This window comes from Triturus cristatus, chromosome 9 (assembly GCF_964204655.1).
Source record: "Triturus cristatus chromosome 9, aTriCri1.1, whole genome shotgun sequence".
NCBI classification, from domain to species: domain Eukaryota; kingdom Metazoa; phylum Chordata; class Amphibia; order Caudata; family Salamandridae; genus Triturus; species Triturus cristatus.
In genome coordinates this window covers 1,213,562,851-1,213,584,594 of record NC_140592.1, presented here as the reverse complement: position 1 = coordinate 1,213,584,594, position 21,744 = coordinate 1,213,562,851, and the positions used below count along the sequence as shown (strand labels likewise).

At 43.0% G+C, this 21,744-nt stretch overlaps 1 protein-coding gene across 2 annotated transcripts in view; it reads left to right on the top strand.

Moving 5' to 3' along the window:
* The window catches only part of PSEN1 (presenilin 1), a 241,125-nt gene extending 221,633 nt beyond the window's left edge, over positions 1 to 19,492 (top strand). For both annotated transcript variants that reach the window (XM_085627269.1, XM_085627270.1), the window contains 2 exons: positions 16,901 to 17,019; positions 17,591 to 19,492. In XM_085627269.1, coding sequence (XP_085483395.1) covers positions 16,901 to 17,019; positions 17,591 to 17,746 — 275 coding nt within the window. In that variant the 3' untranslated portion in view covers positions 17,747 to 19,492. The remainder of the gene's footprint in view (positions 1 to 16,900; positions 17,020 to 17,590) is intronic.
* Positions 19,493 to 21,744: the final 2,252 nt, after the last annotated feature.

Genomic DNA, 21,744 nt, shown 5'->3' with positions numbered 1-21,744 from the left:
TGTACGCCTCTGGATAAGGAGGGAGATCCAGTAGGTAACCCTGTGCCAGTTAAGGAGACCCCTAACACCGCTAGCCCCCTACAGGGCACAAATTGTCCCCATATGGGGTCAGGTATCCATGGCTCCTCTGGCTGTTATATCGCCAGTTGGAATATTGCAGGAATCAGATCTAAATCAGATAGCCTGGGGTGGGCGGAATTTTTAGATCTTTTTGATATAATTTGTTTACAGGAAACCTGGTGCATAGATTTTAAAGGATATAATGGTTTCATTTCATACCAGCTACCCGCTATTGGCTCAGTTTCGGGTAGAGCCAAAGGGGGCCTATTGGTCTTGATCTCAGTTAAAACCCCTTTGTTGGTTAAAAAATATGTACAAGTTGGGGCTCACTCCCAGATTCTATGGCTGCATAAATCTGGTGGTAGGAATATTCTTTTAATTAACTTTTACAATAATCTTTTTAACGATTCTAGGGATCAGGCGGTCAAAGTTCTTTCAAGGGCTCTGGAGGATTTTCTCAAGGACTCCAATGAAATCTTCGACTTATTTCTAGCAGGGGATTTTAATGCCACCACCTGTCCTCTCTCAGATGTTAATGTTTGTGGGTTGGTAGATGGCCACTGGGATGGGATTCTTCATTTTCAACATAACTATTATGGAGATGCCCTAAATAACCTCCTTGCATCATATAATATGTATATTATGGCCAATGAGAAAAATGATAAGGGGGAGATTTGTCCTACCTTTATCGGCCGGGGAGCAAATTCAGTAATTGATTTTATTTGTATCTCCTCGAGTCTTGAGGCCTGGACCACGGCACCTAAAGTAATAGATACCCAACTTAGTGACCATAACTGCTTGGTAGTTAAGGTTATGTTATGGGAAAATAATGGTGCCCGGTTCCCGGGTCGGACCGTTAATAGTATCGAGGCTGAGCGCCCTAATGGTACCAGACTCAGATGGAAGGGGGACAAGGCTGATATTACGTCTGATCTTATTATATCCAGTTGCCTAGCAGACATTACTGCGATCCTAGAGGACACCCAAGGCACTTTTGGCTCCATTGAGCATTTCATTGGCATTAATGCGGCCATCGACTCTAAGCTAACTAACACATGTAAACTCAAGGAGGACCGACCGCGGGGTAGGTTCAATTCATCCTGCACTTTGGCTTTAAGGGAAGTGAAATCTGCTCTATCAGTAATACCAAGAGATAAGGGCCTGGTTGTAGATTTAAGAGCAAGATATAAAGAAACCCTTAAACGTAGAAAATTGGAATTTCAACAGGAGGCATGGGACAACCTGACAAAAGCTGCTGAATTGAATAATTGTTCCCTGTTCTGGAAAACTGTCAATTCCCCATTCCTTAAAGATGACAAAATTCCGGAACTAACCTCCAATGTCATGCAGGAAGAGTGGGTTTTACACTTTTCAAAATTTTTTGAGTCAGATGGTGCACCAAGGGATTTAGGGGACAGATGGCTGCATAGGCCACTAAATTTTACTGTCCAAGAGGTTTTAAATAGTATAAGGGACAGTAAAGGGGGTAAAGCACAGGGCCCAGATGGGGGTACCAATTGATGTGTATAAATTGGTACCAGAAATATGGGGGCCCTTGCTAACCAATATTTTTAATGCAGCTGTCAGTAACGAGATGCCCCCGACCTGGGAAGAATCCATCCTAATCCCAATTTTTAAGAAAGGGAACCGTGGCGAAGCCAAAAATTATCGCCCAATTTCCTTGTTGGATTCTTCCGTAAAAGTCATGAGCCGAGTGCTCTTAGTGAGGTTGGAAGAATGGGCGGAGGAAAATGGCATTTTAGCTGAGAGTCAGTTTGGGTTCAGGAAGGGTCGTGGTACGATTGAGCAGTGTTTAAATTTAGAACTGCTCATCGGTAAATATACTTTGGCAAAGACCGGCACTATTTACCTCTGCTTTGCAGATCTGAGTAGTGCTTTCGATCTGGAGGATCATGGTATTCTCTGGGCAAAGTTGCTAGAAATGGGGGCCCCAGAGGGTATCGTGTTCTTTCTAGCACGCCTTTTCTCCAAACTGAGAGCATGTGTTCGCTATGGACCTAAAGGTGAATGTACAACTATGTTTAAGATCGGGCGTGGAATACGCCAGGGATGTGTGCTGGCCCAACTGCTTTTTACTCTTTTTATTAACGAGTTAGATTCTTCCCCTAAATCCCTGGCAGTGGATGCTCCTAAAATTAATAACGAGTATGTCCCTGTGTTACTTTACGCGGATGACGCGGTTTTAATTTCACGTACCCCATATGGTCTTCAACAGCTGTTGGATGGTTTTATGCAATTTATAAAAAGGAGAAAGTTAGTGCTAAATAAATCCAAAACATATGTCATGGAATGTGGCCGCAGGTACGGCAAGAAACAGCCCCCTTTTTTTTTATAGCGGGACAAAAGGTACAGGCTATTGACAATTTTTCGTATTTGGGGGTTACTTTTACAAATAAGAATACTTGGGTAAATGAACATAAGAATGTTCGGTCTAAAATGGCCAGGAGCGCTCATGGAATTTTTACTATGGCTACAAAGTTGAGAGATAGGCGGGTTAATGATATGTTGAAAATTTTTCAATCACGCTGTGTTTCAATCGCCTTGTACGGAGCTGGCATTTGGGGCTATGCCCCTGCAGGGTCTCTCCAGGTTGAGGAGAATGAATTTCTGAAGAAACTTTTGTGCCTGCCAAGCTCTGTCTCTAATGCGTTCGTGCACAACGAATTGGGTATCCACCATCTCGCCGATTTGATTCTCCTTAGACCATTGACCCTATGGCGCTCCATTTGGATTAAAGAAGAGACCTCTTTGTGCAGAGCTATTATTTCTGATTGTCTCTCTTTAGCCCATTATTCAAAAATCCCATGGCTAAAGTATGTTGTGGATAACTTTCGGGAGATCTTTAACATTAATATCATCGTGGATCACTATGGGGCAGCTGAGCTGTCCAAATCCGATCTCAAGCAGTGTCTCCTTGATCAGTTTTCCATCAGAAGACATCAAAAAAGCTCTGATCTTTCATCATATGTTTCTTACCATGATTTAAATGAATTTGTGGGTTTTCAACCATATTTGTCTCAAGTAACCTGGAAGGCACACCGGTTTGGGTTGACCAGACTTAGGATGGGAGTAGTCCATAACCTTGTTGCCTTCCTCTCTTTGCATTTACATCCTGTCGGCCCATGTCCATGTGATTACACTACATCTCAAAGCACTGTGCACTTTCTCTTGCTCTGTCAACTGTACAAACACTTCCGGACTGCCTATTTGAAACCCCTGTTTGTTAAATTCAGGGTTAGGTCATTACGCGACTGTATGTGTTTACTTTTTAATTTACATAACCCTGATGTGTGTTTTTATACGGCTACTTTTCTTCTTAAATCAATCAATGCTAGGAAAAGTATGCTTTTTTAATTATTTTTGCTGATGTATTTCCTGCCTCTGAACATTGTAATATTGTTGTCTTTTTTAATGTCGTGCTTTTATGAACTTGTTTTTATGTTCGAATAAAGCCTTATGAAATGAAATTAAATGAATGCGTCTAGGTAATTTGCCAGTTTTATCTTTCCTGCCCCCTTTCCTATTCTCGTTTCCTTCTATCCCTCCAGTGCGTGGGTGTTGATGAAGTTGTAAATAAGTAGCATGCGATGGAGCTGATGGGTCCCTGGACATTTGAGCAGCTCCATTAAAGCCAAATACTATGCGTGGTCCATGGGTGTCTCCAGCAGTGCACTGCCCGTGTGGAATGTTCTGTGACCGTTTAAAACATGTTTAAGCTTACCACATTCTGTCTGTTTATTGTCTTTGATCTATGGTTTGAAATCAGAGTGTGTAGTTGAAATAAACATGCTCATGTGTATTTACCCGTAGATGGAATGCCTAAAATATTTATGTGATATGATCTTCTTAGTAGTAATGCCTCTGCACCGATGCCCATGCCAATGGTTCTCCACCCCCTATTACACCCCAGGAGACACACAGTTCCGATGCTCTTGTTTTCACACTTCCAATACTGCTGTTTTTAGCTCTTGGCTACAGATCTCTTTTCTGTAAGCAAACACATCTCTTGCAGACATACCTGTGGATTGCAGCTAGCTAGCTAGTAACTCCAAGGGAAGATGTGGACATGTTCTTCAAACCAGGGCATTTCATCGACTCTTTGGTAGCCCTCCTGCTTTGGGAACCGCCTGTGACCTACTAGCAGGTCCTGTATGCAGTCTCTCCATAAACAGTAGGATGCCTAGAAGGAATCCATAGGCTGTAGTCCTCTTGTCAACATGTAGACCACCTCTTAGATCAGTGGGATAGGCAGGTAGGTGTATTCCAATCATAAATGTGCCACCTGTTTAGTGTAGAGCATGCTGTTTAATCATGGGGTCTTTGATATGTCTCCATAGGTGTGCACTCTTCAGTTGCTCTCTGGGTCAGTGGAGCGGTTTCTAAGCGCATGGGTTCTGGTAACTTAGGGTACCGTCAGTTTGTAGGTATTGTATTAAGGATGCGAGTATGTGGCATTAATTGCTAGAGTATATTTTACATCCCAATTAATTGAAGGTCATGTGAACTATATGAGATATGTTTTTACTGCTGCTTTCTGTGCATTCGTTTTACTGTGCATGCTGAGAACAAGAACTCAGGAATGCAAGGACTGCTTATTAAAAAGGTAGCATTGAAGGCTTCGTGCATGATGTGGTACACTAGGTAGCCACTTCTTGTGGTACACTAGGTAGCCACTGCTTCTATTGCAATGCATGGATGGTGAAACGTCCACCATGCCCTCCAGCTATTTTCTACATGCCATTACTCCCATAAGCCAATTCTAGATATTTTAAAGATTGCTGTTGCAGAAAAACCTAACTTGTCTGCCTCACCATCTGTTTGGCCATTATCTCTACCCTTAATTAGTCTCCGACTCCCATCCCACATGGTCCTTTGGGGGTAACAAGCTTTTACATTTTGTTTCTTAGTTGCTCACCACATTCACCAACGGTCTTGTGGAAATATGGATTTTTCTGGTCAATTATGTCCCCTATCTTGGACCCCAACGGTTCTATGTGCATGTTACAAGTACATGTATGTTCCCTCCAGTTCCAGTTATGAAGACGCAAATACATGTGCGTCCACCGTTAACATGTCCTCTTTTAGATCCGCCATGAATGAGCCGGATATTCCATTCCTAAGTACGAAAGGCCACCGCCTTTATATGGTTCATTTATGCCATTTTACAGTCCAGGCAAGTAGGCCCTGATCCTGTCATCAAGCTTTTCTGCTTTCTGCCTCTGAAAGCTCCAGTCTGAGCCTGCATCTGTGACCATGAACTTTGTCTCATCCTCTGCGCGGCTCACAGTGCCTGACATCAGCTTGCTGCCTGCCAAGAACTGTATTTCACCTTCGGAAATTATCTGCTCCGCTCCCTGCCCAATGCATTCCTGTCTAGTAGCTTAAGTAAACATTCTGCCAGCTACCGAGCAAAGGCCCGGCTTCTCTGTCTTTATGCAAGTAATTCATAGCCCTGTTACTATGGAAGATTCCTGCCCTCGCATCTAGTGTAGACACTTAGACGCTTGTACACGCACTAACAGTCAGTATAGTCAGTATAGAATAAGATTCTACTCCAAGAAGGCCTCTCTTTTGGATAACATAGTTCTTTAAACATAGGATGTTAGATATGATTTAGGATTAGGTTGACTTGACCCTCCAGACATCTGTCGCCACATGTAGAGCTAAATGTCAAGTCCCCTTCACCCCCTAGCTGCACGTCAATCACACGTCATGCTGCTGCGCGCGCATCTCTGCAAAGTATTTCTGCTGACATTGCGAAATTATTTCATAGGTCCACCCATATGTAACATCACAACCAATGACGTTTCCTTGTTACTCCCAATTACGCCTCCTTCAGCTACGCATGTGAAATGTTATCTTTGCTATCAAATGTTACGCCTCTTGCATTTGCTTCGCTGTAATGCCTATTGTATAAAAGTTATTAATTATCAATAATGTATGTACTTCACTTCCTGAACCTCCGTGGTGATGGAACCTGGAGACCACGATTCCGAATCGTCCATTGGAATAAAGCCCATTCCGAACCTCTAATACCACGGATTCTGCCTCTTATTTATTGAGCTATTTTTATTATGTTCCGTATCAAATTAAGTCCCGGTAATTAAATTATTTACCACATAAATGGCGCCCGAACAGGGACACTTTCTCATCTCACGCGCCGGCGGTGCGTTGCAGGCCCGGTCTCCTGCCACAGCTGGACGGACAACAACGCGTACCAGCAGGATTTCCTGTATCTCCCTCCGGTCAAGCGGGGGCGACTGAGGCTGCGATCAACACCCAGACGAGGCGGTGAGAAGTGCGAAGTATCCCGACCAGAGCCTAGCTGAGAGAGCAAGATCCGAGGTATACAGAGGCCCACCAGGTTTCCGATGTCCTGAAGTGTCCGAAGTTGTCGAGTCCAGTCCAGTCCAGTCCGGTCCAGTTCAGTTCAGTTCCGTTCCGAGGCCTTCCGTTCCGAGCTACCCGGTGAGTACCATTACTGGGGAGGCGTTCTGGCGTGCACATAAGTTGTGCCGGTCCAGACGGGTTTGGGTACACAAATCCGGTCTGCACTGTTTTAGCAGTGTATCTGTACTGTTTAGCAGTATATCTAGTATATCAAGTATATAAATTCAGAATAATTCCGTTTAAATGTCGAGAATTACGTTTTCTGATTAAGTTTTCTAAGATCGTCATCTTCATTGCTGCTCATTTAAAAATGTTAAATGTTAAATGTATTAATACGTCCTGCATATTGTGGTGTGAATGACTGTTCATTATCGTGGTTTATTGTATTAAGTTTGTTCAAGACCAAGTATCAGACCAGTTCTCAAATATGCCGCTCTTTTCGAAACTAAGACAGATCACAACTAGAAAAGGGGTACTCGAAGAAGCTGTTCCTATTCCTCCTAGGGACACTCCAGGGTACTTCATGTATCATAAACACGGCCTAGACGCTATATTATTTCTTGATCTATGGGTAGACTACACTAAGGAATTACCAGAAAGTCAGAGGTGGCCCGCAGCTGGGACCTGGGAAGCAGAGTGCATCGTGAAAGTAGAGGAAGAATTATGGAAAAAGAAAGCTAGACAATCACAGAAAGACGCCATTGAATTATGGCGTAAAGAATCGTATAGACGTACAGAAAAAGCACGTAGACAGGAAGAGAAGAGTAAAGAGAATTCAAATAAAGTTCAAGAAAATCTATTAATTGAAGAAGGTACACGAGTGAAATCAGAACAAGTAGACAGACAAAGACATGCCCTTATGAAGGGTATGTATCCCCTTCTGACCGAAGGATTACCTAAGGCTACTGCGGGGATACCAAAAGACTTGCCACCCCCATTATTTCCAATAAAAGTACATCCTAAGGGGCATCCTAGAACCGCAGAAGATGTTTTTCTTTCCTCATATTTAGATGACGCAGCTCCCGAGTATGCTAACCCCGCCCCACATAGACCGTCGGCCGGGGAGGTTCAACGCCAAGATCCTGTATCTGTATCCTTACAGCATCAAATCCTGACACAAGTTCCGGCAAGCACGTCCGTTTCCACATCTGTTCCTACAGCTACTTCTATAGCTGTGTCGTCCACACCTATAGTTGCTGTATCGCGTTCTACGAATCCTTTCACGCCCGATACTCCAGACGGGGCTACTGGAGGTGCTACCAATATTTTTTCTACGCCACCCAGAGTAAATAAACTTACCTTTCAAGAGTCAGCACATCCACGTACCCCCAAACTCATAAATGCCCGCACGCTTAAGGAACTTCTAGTAGATTGTAGATATGACCCTGTGCCCGGCAAAGAGGACGAAATGATCATGGCATCATTACGTATCAGACGAGCCGCGGTGTATTTAGGGAAGTTACCAGGAATGACTGTGCATCTAGATAATATATATCATTATGTCCAAACAGGGCGAGATTCTGAAAGTATTAACAGAGCTATGGAATACCAGAAAGTGGAGATACAGGGGGAACTGTTACGTTTCCTCATAAATTGTGTGATCAGAAATCAAGACCGACCGGGGGTAGATCCGGAAATAATGCAAACTCTTACCAGATGGAGCCAGAATATATCAGAAGGGAGACATGATAGGCAAAAATGTATAATAGCCATGTGCAGAAAGATCCGAAAAGAAATAGAACGCCTACACGAAGAGAGATTAGCGGTAGACCAGTTTGAACAAAACGAGGAGGAGGGAGGATCAGGACTGTCCACAGGACAGTCAGAAACCATAGCCTATGTAGGTAGAGGAAGATCTTGTAATAATACTAGATACTTTACTGACCCAATACGTCCGATATGTCCAGATAATAACAGGAATTTCCAAGCACCTATAATAAATATGAGATCCCCCGAGCATTCGTTCCAAGCCGCTGACAAATTACTGCGAGAACGAAGGGGTTATCATTTTCTTGATTCTATGGATGAACAAGAATTAGCCAGGTCAGCCGTTCATTGGATTGACAGTCCCGGAAAGTATGATGATGATACAGTAGCACACACATTTTTGAACCTCACCCCAGATGAACAGCGTTTAGCTGGGATTTATATGATTCAACAACTCCTTATACTATATAAAGGCCAACATTCAGATCCTGGTCCCTTACCTGATATATTGACTGAATTACTCACGAATAGATGGAAAGGTTCAGGTACTAAGTTAATTAAGGAAATACTAGAATCTAGAAAACAGTACATTCTTTTTGTATGTCCAGAACATGTTTCATTGCCCATCAAGGAAAGACCGATGTATTACATGGACAGACAGAATCCCTTACGAGAAGTACACCCAATAAAGGGCGAGGACAATCAGTTTAAACGTGTATATGTATATACGCCTATATCGAAAATAGAATTGTTAGAAATGAAGAAAGTGGTACCCAGTCATGACAAAGACCCAGCGGGTTTCCACCGAGAAATTAAAGACATGTTACTCATGGGAGAGTATACCTATCCCGACATTATGACAATATTAAAGGTATTAATGCCTGCTGGCATTTATGAAAAACTCAAGGAAAAAGAGTGGGAGGTAGGAGACCAAAAGATAGATTGGACAGCATTAGAAAATGAAGAAAAGGCCCGAGGTCCAGGTTCGGGGCTTGGGGACAAAACTAAAGCACTGCCAGGTTTACTAGTACAGGTACTGCCACGTTTATTAACTACGAAAAAGGAAGACTGGGGTGCAATCTCAGCCTGTAAACAAAAGCAAGATGAAGACACTAGTGATTTCTATGCCCGATTCGAAAAATGTTTTGGTATAAATAGTGGTATAAAAGCAAGTAGCGAGTCATACCCACATCTGTTTGTGACAAAATTAGTTGAAAATTCCTTGCCCCAAGTGAAGAATAGAGTATTAAAATTCGAGAGTACCTGGCAAGGTAATACCCCATCACAAATGTTACAAATGTTACAGTACCATTACAATAGAATTAGAGAGGAACAAGAACATGAACAAAGACGCATGAAAGACACGAAAATGAAAATGCTAGTCTCCCAGACAATTCCAGCTGAAGGTCATAAAAAGGGTACGACACATTCCGGTGATTCAGCAGGACCTATAAAAGGGACATGCAACTATTGTAAACAGCCAGGACATTACATACACGATTGCCCAGTCCTGAAGCGTAATATCGCCACAGGTATTACAAAAGAAAGACCACGGCCACTTAGACAGGATCAGAATGAACAAGGAGCACCGCAGCATGCACAGGCCATGCCAGCTCCACAACAGTCTATACAGTTTGTGCCAGCCGCACCAGCGTTGCCTGCTGCTGCCACACAAACCACGACACGACAGCTGTACCAGACCGCACAGTATGACTATCCTGATTATCAACGATATGCATGAACCAGCCTAGAGAGGGAAGTTGACTTACCCCTTATCGAGGTCCCTGTAGACCAAGAAGGACCTTATGTACATAGTGAATTATTAGGCCAAGATAGAAAATTTTTACTAGATACAGGGGCAAGTCGAACAACTATAAAACGTAGTGAAGTTCCAGGGGCACCCCTCTCAGGCTCACAGAATATTTCCCTTGGTTTTTCAGGAAAACCTATTGTTAATGAAGTATCACAGCCTCTTCCACTTACGATAGGACCCTTGACCAGAACTACAGATTTATTGCTTACTAAATCATGTCCAGAAAACTTGTTAGGTATAAAAACACTGAAAGCTCTAGGAGCTATAATATGTTGTTCTCCGGAAGGAGTAAGATTGTTTTTACGTGATTTCAAAGGTCATTATGTGTCTCGAGACATGGATTCCCGACTGCAGAATTTGCCCACACATTTATGGGCACAAGGCCCTACAGATGTTGGTTGCATGAACATTACGCCATATCGAGTCACACTAAAGGCAGGAGTGGTACTACCACGAATGCGACAATACAAGTTACCCCCAGATGCTGTAATGGCTTTACTGCAAATCATTGACGAACTTATCGGCCAAGGAGTGGTTGTGGAGACCGACTCCAATGTATGTAATTCACCGATAATTCCGATTCTTAAACGAACTGATCCAAAGGCTCCCCCAGTATATCGATTGGTTATTGATCTGCGCGAATTAAATAAATGTATTGTACCACAATACCCCGTAGTTCCAGACATCTCTTCATTACTGACAGCTATTGATTCCGAAGCAACGTTCTTTACTGTAATTGATCTCAAGAATGCCTTTTTCAGCGTCCCAATAGATCCAGAAAGTCAATACTTGTTCGGATTCAGTTTAAATGGACGTAGCTTTAAATTCACACGCGCACCTCAAGGATTTACAGAAAGCCCCAGCATCTATAGCCAAGCATTGAAACGAGAACTTGACAGTATACACATGCCAGTCAACACTGCTCTGCTTCAATATGTCGATGATCTGCTGATCACCGCCCGAAGCGAACCTGAATGTGAAAAAGCATCACTGACGGTTTTACAATTTCTAGCCGAAAAGGGGCACAAGGTGTCCCCTTCTAAGCTGCAATTCTGTGTCCAGCGAGTTATTTACCTTGGTCACTCGCTGTCCAAGGAGGGAAGGCAGCTTACACCAGATCGTATCCAGTTAATAGCTAATATGCCAATACCCAAGACACAAAAGGAGGTGCGGGCTTTCATAGGCCTCACTTCATATTGTAGGCAGTGGATCCCTCAGTATGCATTTCTAGCAAAACCACTCATTCAATTAACAACACAGGAGGCAGCCACATCGACTGTCCTCCCTTGGACTCAGGAACACACACTAGCTTTTGAAAGCTTAAAGAAAGCTCTATGCCAAGCACCTGTTTTAGTAACACCATGTTACAGAAAACATTTTACACTCTTTGTTACAGAACGAGAAGGTACTGCCTTGTCAGTACTCACACAGGAGCAAGCAGGATCACACAAACCGTGTGCTTATTTTTCTAGTACATTAGATCCCGTAGCTCAGGCTCTGCCTGCGTGCCTGAAATCAGTGGCAGCGACAGCTTTAGCAATCAGACAAAGCGATGCCATAGTGTTAGGACATCCATTGACAGTACAAGTACCACATGCAGTAGAGGTTCTTGTGAATCGAACGCAAACACAACACTTGACTATAGCGCGACTTACAGGTTACGAATTAACATTGTTTCAGCCACATATAGAAATCAGACGTTGTAACACATTGAATCCTGCCACACTTTTACCTGTAAATGGAACAGACCCACTAGCTCATGATTGTATTGATGTTATTACAATAACGACGAAACCCAGACAAGACTTGACAGATGTCCCATTGTCAGATCCAGACCTGACGTTGTATGTAGATGGTTCATGTATGAGAACAGGTACAGGAGAGTTAGTGGCCGCTTACGCAGTCACAACAGACACTGAAATTATTGAAACCAAGTGTATAAATACCTTGTCCGCTCAAGCAGCAGAGCTCGTCGCTCTGACACAAGCCTGTATTCAAGCCACAAATAAAAGAGTCAACATATACACTGATTCACGTTATGCATTCGGAGTTGTACATGACTTCGGCGTGCTGTGGCGAGAGAGAGGTTATTTAACTTCTCACGGTGCCCACATTCAGCACGGACCCCTCATTCATGCCTTATTAGATGCAATACATCTACCCATTGCAATATCGATTATGAAATGTAAAGCTCATACGAAAATTACTGATATCATTTCTCAAGGCAATGATCTAGCTGACAGAACAGCTAAACAGACTGCTCAAACTCAAACATCCGACATGACAAAGACAATAGTCCAGACACCAACACATTGCATGATGGTTAAGGATCCCGCTCTTGATGTAATGGACATACAGACACATGCTACTCCAGACGAAATAAGGAAATGGACTGAATTAGGAGGGATCCAAACGGATCAAGGATGGATGACGAAGGAAAAATCTGTGTGGTTCCTTCCTGATTCAATGGTCCAAGTCATTATTAACACTATCCATAGTCCAGCACATCTAGGAGAAAAAGCTATGCTAGACAGCATTCAACACATTTGGTTCAACAAACATTTACGAGCAGCAGCCAAACAAAAAGTCCGTACCTGTATGATCTGTTGTCAGTTCAACCCAGGAAAAAGCATTCCCGTAGAGCAGGGTGGATTTCAGCCTCCTGATCACCCTTTTGAAATTCTCCAGATGGATTATATCCAGATGGAACGATGTCGAGGATTCAAATATGTTCTCGTAGTTGTTTGTGCTCTTTCCCGTTGGACAGAGGCGTACCCGGTTTCAGATTACACTGCCCCGACTACTGCCAAACAATTAGTTCGAGAATTCTTCCCACGATACGGTTTACCACGTGCTGTCTACTCAGATAACGGCCAGCCGTTCTCATCCGAACTAATGAAACACGTTTCACTTCTGCTAGGATATCAGTGGAAGTTTCATTGTGTCCGACACCCCGAGGCAGCAGGTCTCGTGGAACGACATAATGAAACTTTGAAAATCAGATTGTCCAAAATATGCAGGGAGAAAGGTGTCGACTGGGTAGTAGCATTACCAGTTGCACTCTTTTACATGAGAATGGTAGCACACTCTCGAACAGGGCTATCCCCGTATGAGGTGATCTTTGGCAGACCACCAAATATGTGGGGGACGCCTATACCACGTAAAATAACTGATATTGACTGTAATATGCTGACAGATTATTTGGCTTCCTTGATGTCTGCACTACAATCTTGTCGTTCACAGGTAGCTGCAGCTTTTCCTGACAACACTGAGGTGAAACCCCATGACGTAATTCCGGGGGATCTCGTTTTAGTGAGGAACTTTGATCGAAAGACTCAGCTGGATCCTAGGTGGAAGTCGCCTCAATTGGTCTTGCTCACCACAAGGACAGCCGTGAAGATCGAAGGCAGAAAAGGCTGGGTACATTCAAGTCATATCAAGAAATTTTATGGATTACCATCAGATATAAAAACTACACCTTGCGTGTCTTCACCCATTGACTCAAAACTTCCTTTGGTTGACTCAGGTAGTCACGAACATTATAAACTAAAACTCAGATCTAATCAGTCAGGAAATTTGATTGTTTAAGTCCTCTCCAAGGTGAAGCGGTTGAATTTGTCTCTGACATGTATCCCTTAGATCTGAATAGAGAAAGAACCCGAAAAATGTTGAAACGACATACATACTGTAAATCACTGCGTAGTCATTGCACAGTGACGTTATTAATTTTGTTTTTCCTAAGTCTTTTAATAATTACTGCAAGTATATTGTTGCACATATGTTATCCTATTTCTAGACATGTTTATAATATTACTGCTGAACATTCTTTTAGCGAATTACCTCCGCATGAATTGTCATACAGATTTGCGCTGCGCAATAACACTTTTATTAGTATGTTACATCATTCCCATCAGGTTAGCAATGCTACAAATTGTTGGATATGTGGCCGACTCCCTCCCTATCAGAACTATAAAGGAATTCTACCTCTTTTTCCATACCTGTTCACACACAACGGCTCCTGTGGAGCATGGTTTAGTTTAATTAATTCCTTAGATTCAAATTCTGCAGTTTATCAAGACAACTGGGTATGGGGAAATCTGAACTTAGTTTTACTTAAAGTCTGCCACCCCAACAAGGAGGGACTTCCCAAAAGAACAGGAACTGATCTAGAAAATGAAGTATATGGATTAGGTAACTTTACGCTTAATCTTATGATCCTAAATATCGAATCCGAAGCTACTCCAACTTTGCCCGCCATGTCAGTATTTCCAGTAAAAGGTGAATTATGTGTAAGAAAGAATGGTTCCATACATATGGGCCATAGTAGATGCACCACTGTAATAGAATTTAGTGATCAAGGCAAATCGACATTTAGAGCTTCCCGCCATTCCTATTTTATATGTGGTCAGACGGCATATGTACGTTTGCCTCTAGATTGGGAAGGTACCTGCTACATTGGATTCCTTTTGCCACCTGTTTTTCTAGCTCCTCCCGATTATCACAGAAATACTCATTTAGTACACAATAGAGAAAGGAGAGATCTCCCAATAGTCGATTACACTGAAACAGCATGGGAAAAATACACAGATTTCAATAAAGGTCTCTTTCCCTATATAGGTACCGTTACTAATAGTAAGCTGATACGTAGATTGACTAGAACCCTTGAAGCAGTAGTGAACGAAACTATTTCCGCCTTAGGCAATTTAACAGAAGAGCAGTCTGCTATGCGGATTGTTGTGCTTCAAAATCGTCTTGTCCTTGACGTCATCCTGGCCGATAGGGGCGGAGCTTGTAGGGTCATCGGATCAAGTTGTTGCGTTGTGTCGTCGTACCAGAAAATTCGCCCTCTGTATATAAAGCCATAACGCGCCTTCATAAGATTGTGAGCCAGATACACCAGAATCCAGGCACTTGGACTTGGTCCGGGTGGTTTTGGAGCGTGTTATCAGCCTGGGGATGGAGAGTTCTATCCTTCCTAGGTATTGGCCTTCTCATACTATTCAGTTGCTGCTTATGCCTGCAATGTGGACCAGCGATTTGTGGTCTGTGTGCCACATCGTGCATTCCACATCAAGATTTTCATTCAAGATCCCGGAAGAAGAAAGAAGAACAAATGATGCTATATGAACAGATCAATGGATTAATGAAGATTGATATCTCTTGACGGGCAAGTAGGGGACAAGGAGGGAATGTGGAAATATGGATTTTTCTGGTCAATTATGTCCCCTATCTTGGACCCCAACGGTTCTATGTGCATGTTACAAGTACATGTATGTTCCCTCCAGTTCCAGTTATGAAGACGCAAATACATGTGCGTCCACCGTTAACATGTCCTCTTTTAGATCCGCCATGAATGAGCCGGATATTCCATTCCTAAGTACGAAAGGCCACCGCCTTTATATGGTTCATTTATGCCATTTTACAGTCCAGGCAAGTAGGCCCTGATCCTGTCATCAAGCTTTTCTGCTTTCTGCCTCTGAAAGCTCCAGTCTGAGCCTGCATCTGTGACCATGAACTTTGTCTCATCCTCTGCGCGGCTCACAGTGCCTGACATCAGCTTGCTGCCTGCCAAGAACTGTATTTCACCTTCGGAAATTATCTGCTCCGCTCCCTGCCCAATGCATTCCTGTCTAGTAGCTTAAGTAAACATTCTGCCAGCTACCGAGCAAAGGCCCGGCTTCTCTGTCTTTATGCAAGTAATTCATAGCCCTGTTACTATGGAAGATTCCTGCCCTCGCATCTAGTGTAGACACTTAGACGCTTGTACACGCACTAACAGTCAGTATAGTCAGTATAGAATAAGATTCTACTCCAAGAAGGCCTCTCTTTTGGATAACATAGTTCTTTAAACATAGGATGTTAGATATGATTTAGGATTAGGTTGACTTGACCCTCCAGACATCTGTCGCCACATGTAGAGCTAAATGTCAAGTCCCCTTCACCCCCTAGCTGCACGTCAATCACACGTCATGCTGCTGCGCGCGCATCTCTGCAAAGTATTTCTGCTGACATTGCGAAATTATTTCATAGGTCCACCCATATGTAACATCACAACCAATGACGTTTCCTTGTTACTCCCAATTACGCCTCCTTCAGCTACGCATGTGAAATGTTATCTTTGCTATCAAATGTTACGCCTCTTGCATTTGCTTCGCTGTAATGCCTATTGTATAAAAGTTATTAATTATCAATAATGTATGTACTTCACTTCCTGAACCTCCGTGGTGATGGAACCTGGAGACCACGATTCCGAATCGTCCATTGGAATAAAGCCCATTCCGAACCTCTAATACCACGGATTCTGCCTCTTATTTATTGAGCTATTTTTATTATGTTCCGTATCAAATTAAGTCCCGGTAATTAAATTATTTACCACAGTCTGGTGGCAACATTCCGTCCAACTGATACACGGTCATTACAAGAAACAACACATTCAATTGAATAAGCCCTAACCTTTTGGCTTTGCCAATGCTTATTTTTAATGGAAATAAGTGCTTCCAGCGCCCTTACAGTGTTATCGCAAAGTGAACTCGGAACTGGAAACACTTTATAAAACCCAAGTTGAATGCTCATACTAAAAGCTTCACCGTTCATTACAAGACAGGTCCATATAGGCTTGTTTTCTGCCGAGTTAATCATTGTATGGTTGCAAACGGTATTTTATTACCGGAGATGGAAAGTGTTTAGTTAAACAAAAGATGGCACCTTCTCTATCTTCGGCTTGTAACAAGGTGTTAAAATGTCGAGATGTTAATGCCACACTGTGCAACACTATGTTTCCTTTTCTTGATAGATGATCTTTCTTTTTTCCAGACCGTTTTCTCATGGTGGTGGCTGCTACCTACACAAGGCCACATCGTTGTGCAGAGTTTTAAGGCATCATTTAACTGTCTTTTTTTCCTGTCACAGGGGGAGTGAAACTTGGTCTTGGAGACTTCATTTTTTACAGTGTACTTGTCGGAAAGGCCTCTGCCACTGCCAGTGGCGACTGGAATACCACTCTGGCATGCTTTGTCGCCATATTGATAGTAAGTATAATTTAAAGATGCAGCTTTTAGAAAATGTGTGATCAGTGGAGGGAGCATCCGAGAGAAGATAAATGAGAGGCAAAGCTTGGGTGTGCTGCCCCATTTGTCGATGTTCATTGCATGCTGTTCTCGCTCCACATATGGATCCGGTATATCCAACGTAGACCCCAGAGGGCTGTAGTCTCCTGATCTTTTCAGGATTGAACACTAAGTAGCATGTTTACATTTAAATTGATTGTAAACTTATCTCATAAGGATATTCTAGCAATGTGTCTTGGATCCGGCCCTTCCGCACCTACTACATTTACAGTAAGCCCCTCCCAGTTACAAAAGGGCAGGAGGTGGGAAAAGAGCATCAATAAGATAATTTTTTAAAGAGACAAAGTAGCATCTCTAGAGGGGTTGCCCTAAGAGGAATGAGAAAACTGTGTGGGTGGTGCCTTGTTGGCCCTGCCTTTGTGTCTTTTGAAACAGAAAGGGCATTTGTACATTGCACCTATTCTAGATTCACTTGTTGTGCATTGTTATGTTTGACGTTCCTTCCAACATACATTTCTCTTTTTCTCTGCAGGGCCTGTGCCTTACTCTTCTGCTCCTTGCCATTTTTAAAAAGGCGCTGCCAGCTCTCCCAATTTCAATCACCTTTGGGCTCGTGTTCTACTTTGCGACGGACAACTTGGTGCAGCCCTTTATGGACCAGCTAGCCTTTCACCAATTTTATATCTAGCTCTCTAGAAAAGGAACATTTCCCCATAATTTTTGTCTACTGGCAAATTTGCTAAAACTGGAAGAACGGAGGATGTCCTCAAGAAATGAAAGAGATGGTCAGCCTGAAGCTTAAAACAGCTCTTCTGTTTTGTTCATGGCAGTAATATTCGTTGTGAACACCTGTTCAAATATCGACTGGAATCGTGCATTCCCATTTCTGGCTGCTAGGACATCATGCACTAACAGGGGTCACTACTCTAGCCAAGCCTTTGTTTTTAAAGGAAATTGGGCTTTTTACATGGCACAAAGTGCAATAATAGCCTTCAGGGTACAAAATTGTTTTCATTAGCAAACTGGTAACTTTTGGAAAAGGGATTATGACGCATACACCTGTAAATTGCTCTGCCATTGGTATCCCACATTAGTAGTGACCAGAATTCACTTTCTTTTCAGTGACCTGTGTGAAATAAGTTGATGGGGTCAGTGTAAATCCTTTTGGCCAGTTTTTGTCGTCACTTAAAACACCGTCACATTTTGCACTGCCTCAAATCCAAGGATTGAGTGAGCGTGGCATCTGGACTGTGCTTTGCCATCAAGATAAAGCCTTTTATATGCAGGGTTGCTCATTCAAGCTTGCAGTACCATTGCCTATAGGCTAAATTATCCCTGGATACTTGGATGTCTTCAGAGTTCTGTGCTTGCAGTGCTTCACCTTCCACAAGCATAAGATCTGCTCATCATTATAGATTTATGTAATTAAAAGAAATGTGTATTATTGTCAATTAGGATTAAAGACCCTCAACCTTACCAAGACTGCTGAGTTTCACCATAACTACATTATTCATTAGAAAATGTCCACCACTAACTGAAAACAGTAGTTCCGCTGTAACAGGTAACCGGGATTTCCTCTGTAAATCTGATGCATGAAAATATGATAACCATTGGTGCTAAGAACTTCCTCACAACTTCTCTACCAAGATTACTCTACAGGCGTTCAGTGGTCTCCAACCTTCTGGTAGTTTTACAAGGAGGCTTTGATTTGTAAATGAAATCCAAAGTTTTGGAGGAAAAAAAGTGTAAACCACTATGGTTGAACAGGCAGTCAAGTAAATATTGAACTCTGGATGTACATGGTTGGTTGTGTGCAAACCATGGTGTATCCATAAAAGTGAAACCATCCAGTGCTCAAAGAAAATCCAGTACTCTTAAGTGTCTGCATGCTAGGTGGACCTCTTATGCTGACGAGTTGAACCACCTTTAGCCCATTGCACTGGACAGTGACATGGCTTCATATGCATTTGTGGTCTTTAAAGACTTTCTCAAGTTCATGGTTTAATGTGGGCCACAGCATGAAAGTTTGAAATTCAGATTGTCACAGACTTACATTGTACGTCTTTGGCAAATACAAGTGCTTCTTGTATAGTCTTGGCGACACCCAAAGGCATTCTTTAACAGCACTTTAACATGTGGAGTGAGGACCATTAGTCACCTGGATTGTACCCGCGCAGGGTTCACTTCATATCTTAGACACAAGCAGCAAAGAAAACAGTCTGTCAGTATTTGGTTATTTCTATTATTTCTGTGGATTTTTATTTGAAATTAGTTTTTGTACCTTTTTTTTGTACTTGTGTTCATGTTTGTGAGAGGGCTGAGAGGGGACCTTGACTGAAAGTGTAACTGTGCCTGTAAAAACAACTTCTTGGATTTCATGTAGTGAGATTAAATAAACTGAGAGATTTCGCACAGGGACCTCTGTGTTTACCAATATATGCCTTTTATCTTTTTCATTTTGCCCTTTGTGGTTTGAAGGGGTGTTGAATCAAAATACTTCAATATTGAATTTAGGGATTTCACTGTGTAAGGCGTCCAAGTCAATGGTCAATAAAATTGTGACGCGCAAGCTACTGCATGAGTTGGTGGCCTAACAAAGTTCTTCTTATAAAAAAAAATCTCTTCCGCAAATCTTTTGTGCATCATAATGTTGATACTGGATTTTTATTTGTAAAATATTGCAAATTTAATGATTTCTTCAAAACAAATGCTGGACCGTTCCGGGGTGGTTCTTCTCTGTCCAAATCTTCGGGTAAGTTGAAGAAAAAAACATGAGAAATCTAAGCGAGACTCGGCCTCTTCCTGCCACTCAGACTCCCTTGAGAAGGCACAAGGGCGCCACCATATATCTCATTCTCACTCCCATAGTTATTTGACTTTGGAGTCGATCTTTCAACTTATTCCGTAACAACCAGAGTTTACAGGCCCGTCCACCACTCCGAAGTAGTTCCGCAAAGCCATGCTCTGAATCTTTGGATCTTTCCCTACTCTCTTAAGGACGCCAGTTGGCCCCATGGAGCCAAAAGGTTCTCCACCTGGATAACCACTAGCAGGCTCCCCTCTCTGCCATCTGAACCCTCTAATCCGATACCGACGGTGCCATATGTGGCTCCACTCTTGTCTCCTCGGTCCACACCAACTCCTGGCACATTGACGCCGATACCGACTCTGTAGATGCCAGACGATGAGGCCCCCATTGTCCTCTTGGAGGTTGAGCCAGCACTGGTCCGACCTCAATTGGAGTCGCGCCCTGCTGCTTGTCCTTCATAGACATGCTGTTCGATGGCACTCGCCTATTTGGGGACAAGGCAGACTTTGCTTTCGAGCGGGTCAAGGAGAACAGGGTCACTGCATACTCCCTCGGCTTATTTGCCTCACCTCTACAGCCGCATCTGCTCCTTTCGTGGCTTCAACAGAGGTGCCACATACCGCCAGCCAATCCAACCTCCACAAGGCACCAAGCACTTTCTCGGTCGAGGCATGATGCCCACTGCTCTTGCAGTCAATGTTACCCGACTCACCGGTCCACTATTCCCACTGCCGCAGCGCCACCTGCCAAACCCCTGTGCCCTTAGTGGAGCACAGCCACCTGGGAGGCAGAATCTGACGATTCTTGCTGGGTTGGCACGGCCATCAGACAGGTGGGTCCTGCAGATTGTTCAGTGAGTATATGCTCTACCTTTTTGTTCTCTTGCTGCCGTACCTTCCATTGTCCCCACAGCGACTGAGGTAAACCTTTTTGGCCAAAGAGGCTGTCTTGAGATTGCCAGCTCCAGACGTAGTACATGGTTGTTATTCCCCCTGCTTTCTAGTGCACAAAAAGGATGAAGGCCTTCATCCTATTTTTGGACGTGTGCCTTTCAACGCCTATCAGCAGAAAGAGAAATTCAAAATGCTCATGTGGTCTAGGTCTTGTCTGTCCTCTAATCTGAAGCTGGGCTTGCAGGATGCCCATTTCCATATATCTGTCTTGCAGGCCCATCGGCACTACCTGCGGTCGTCTGGGGTCAGAAGCATTTTCAGTTCACTCTGCTTCCCTTTGGTGTCACCTAGTGGCGGTTGGTGAGGCGTAAAGTATTCCTATGTATCATGTATGCACCACACAATAGGGACACCTATTCAGATAAGATAGCAGTTATTGTAATAGGGACCTGGTCCGGAAGAAAGCCAGAGACACCATCTAGGGATTTTGCATTGGCTGAAACATGATGACCTATGGACTCAAGGGCTAATTACTACCCTCAGTGTCTCACCTGCTTTTAACTTTACCTTATTATTGAGGTTTGAGTAAAACAATATTGTGTACCAATAGTTAATTTCATGTCAGTTTATGTCACGTGTTTTCTTGTTTAAAATACGCATTTTTCTCTCCAAACTCTCACATGCAGATTATCCATCAAACTTGTATTCATTTCTTTCTAAAAGAAGACAGTGGATCTCTGAGGCTATCAACTCCCCTGGAGAATGCCATTCATTCCAGGCGCAAAATGCTCATCATTCTTGTTTTATAAGATAATCCCTTCAAACCTAAAAATGCTATTCTTTCTCTCCTCTCTGTTCATGCATTCTTATTCTGTCTTAAGCCATTGCAACATTCACTATTTTTCTGTGAGACCACTATATTTCCCCAAAGTGTCATACACTACATTACAGTAAGCCATTCATCCTGCCATTCTTCAACAACAT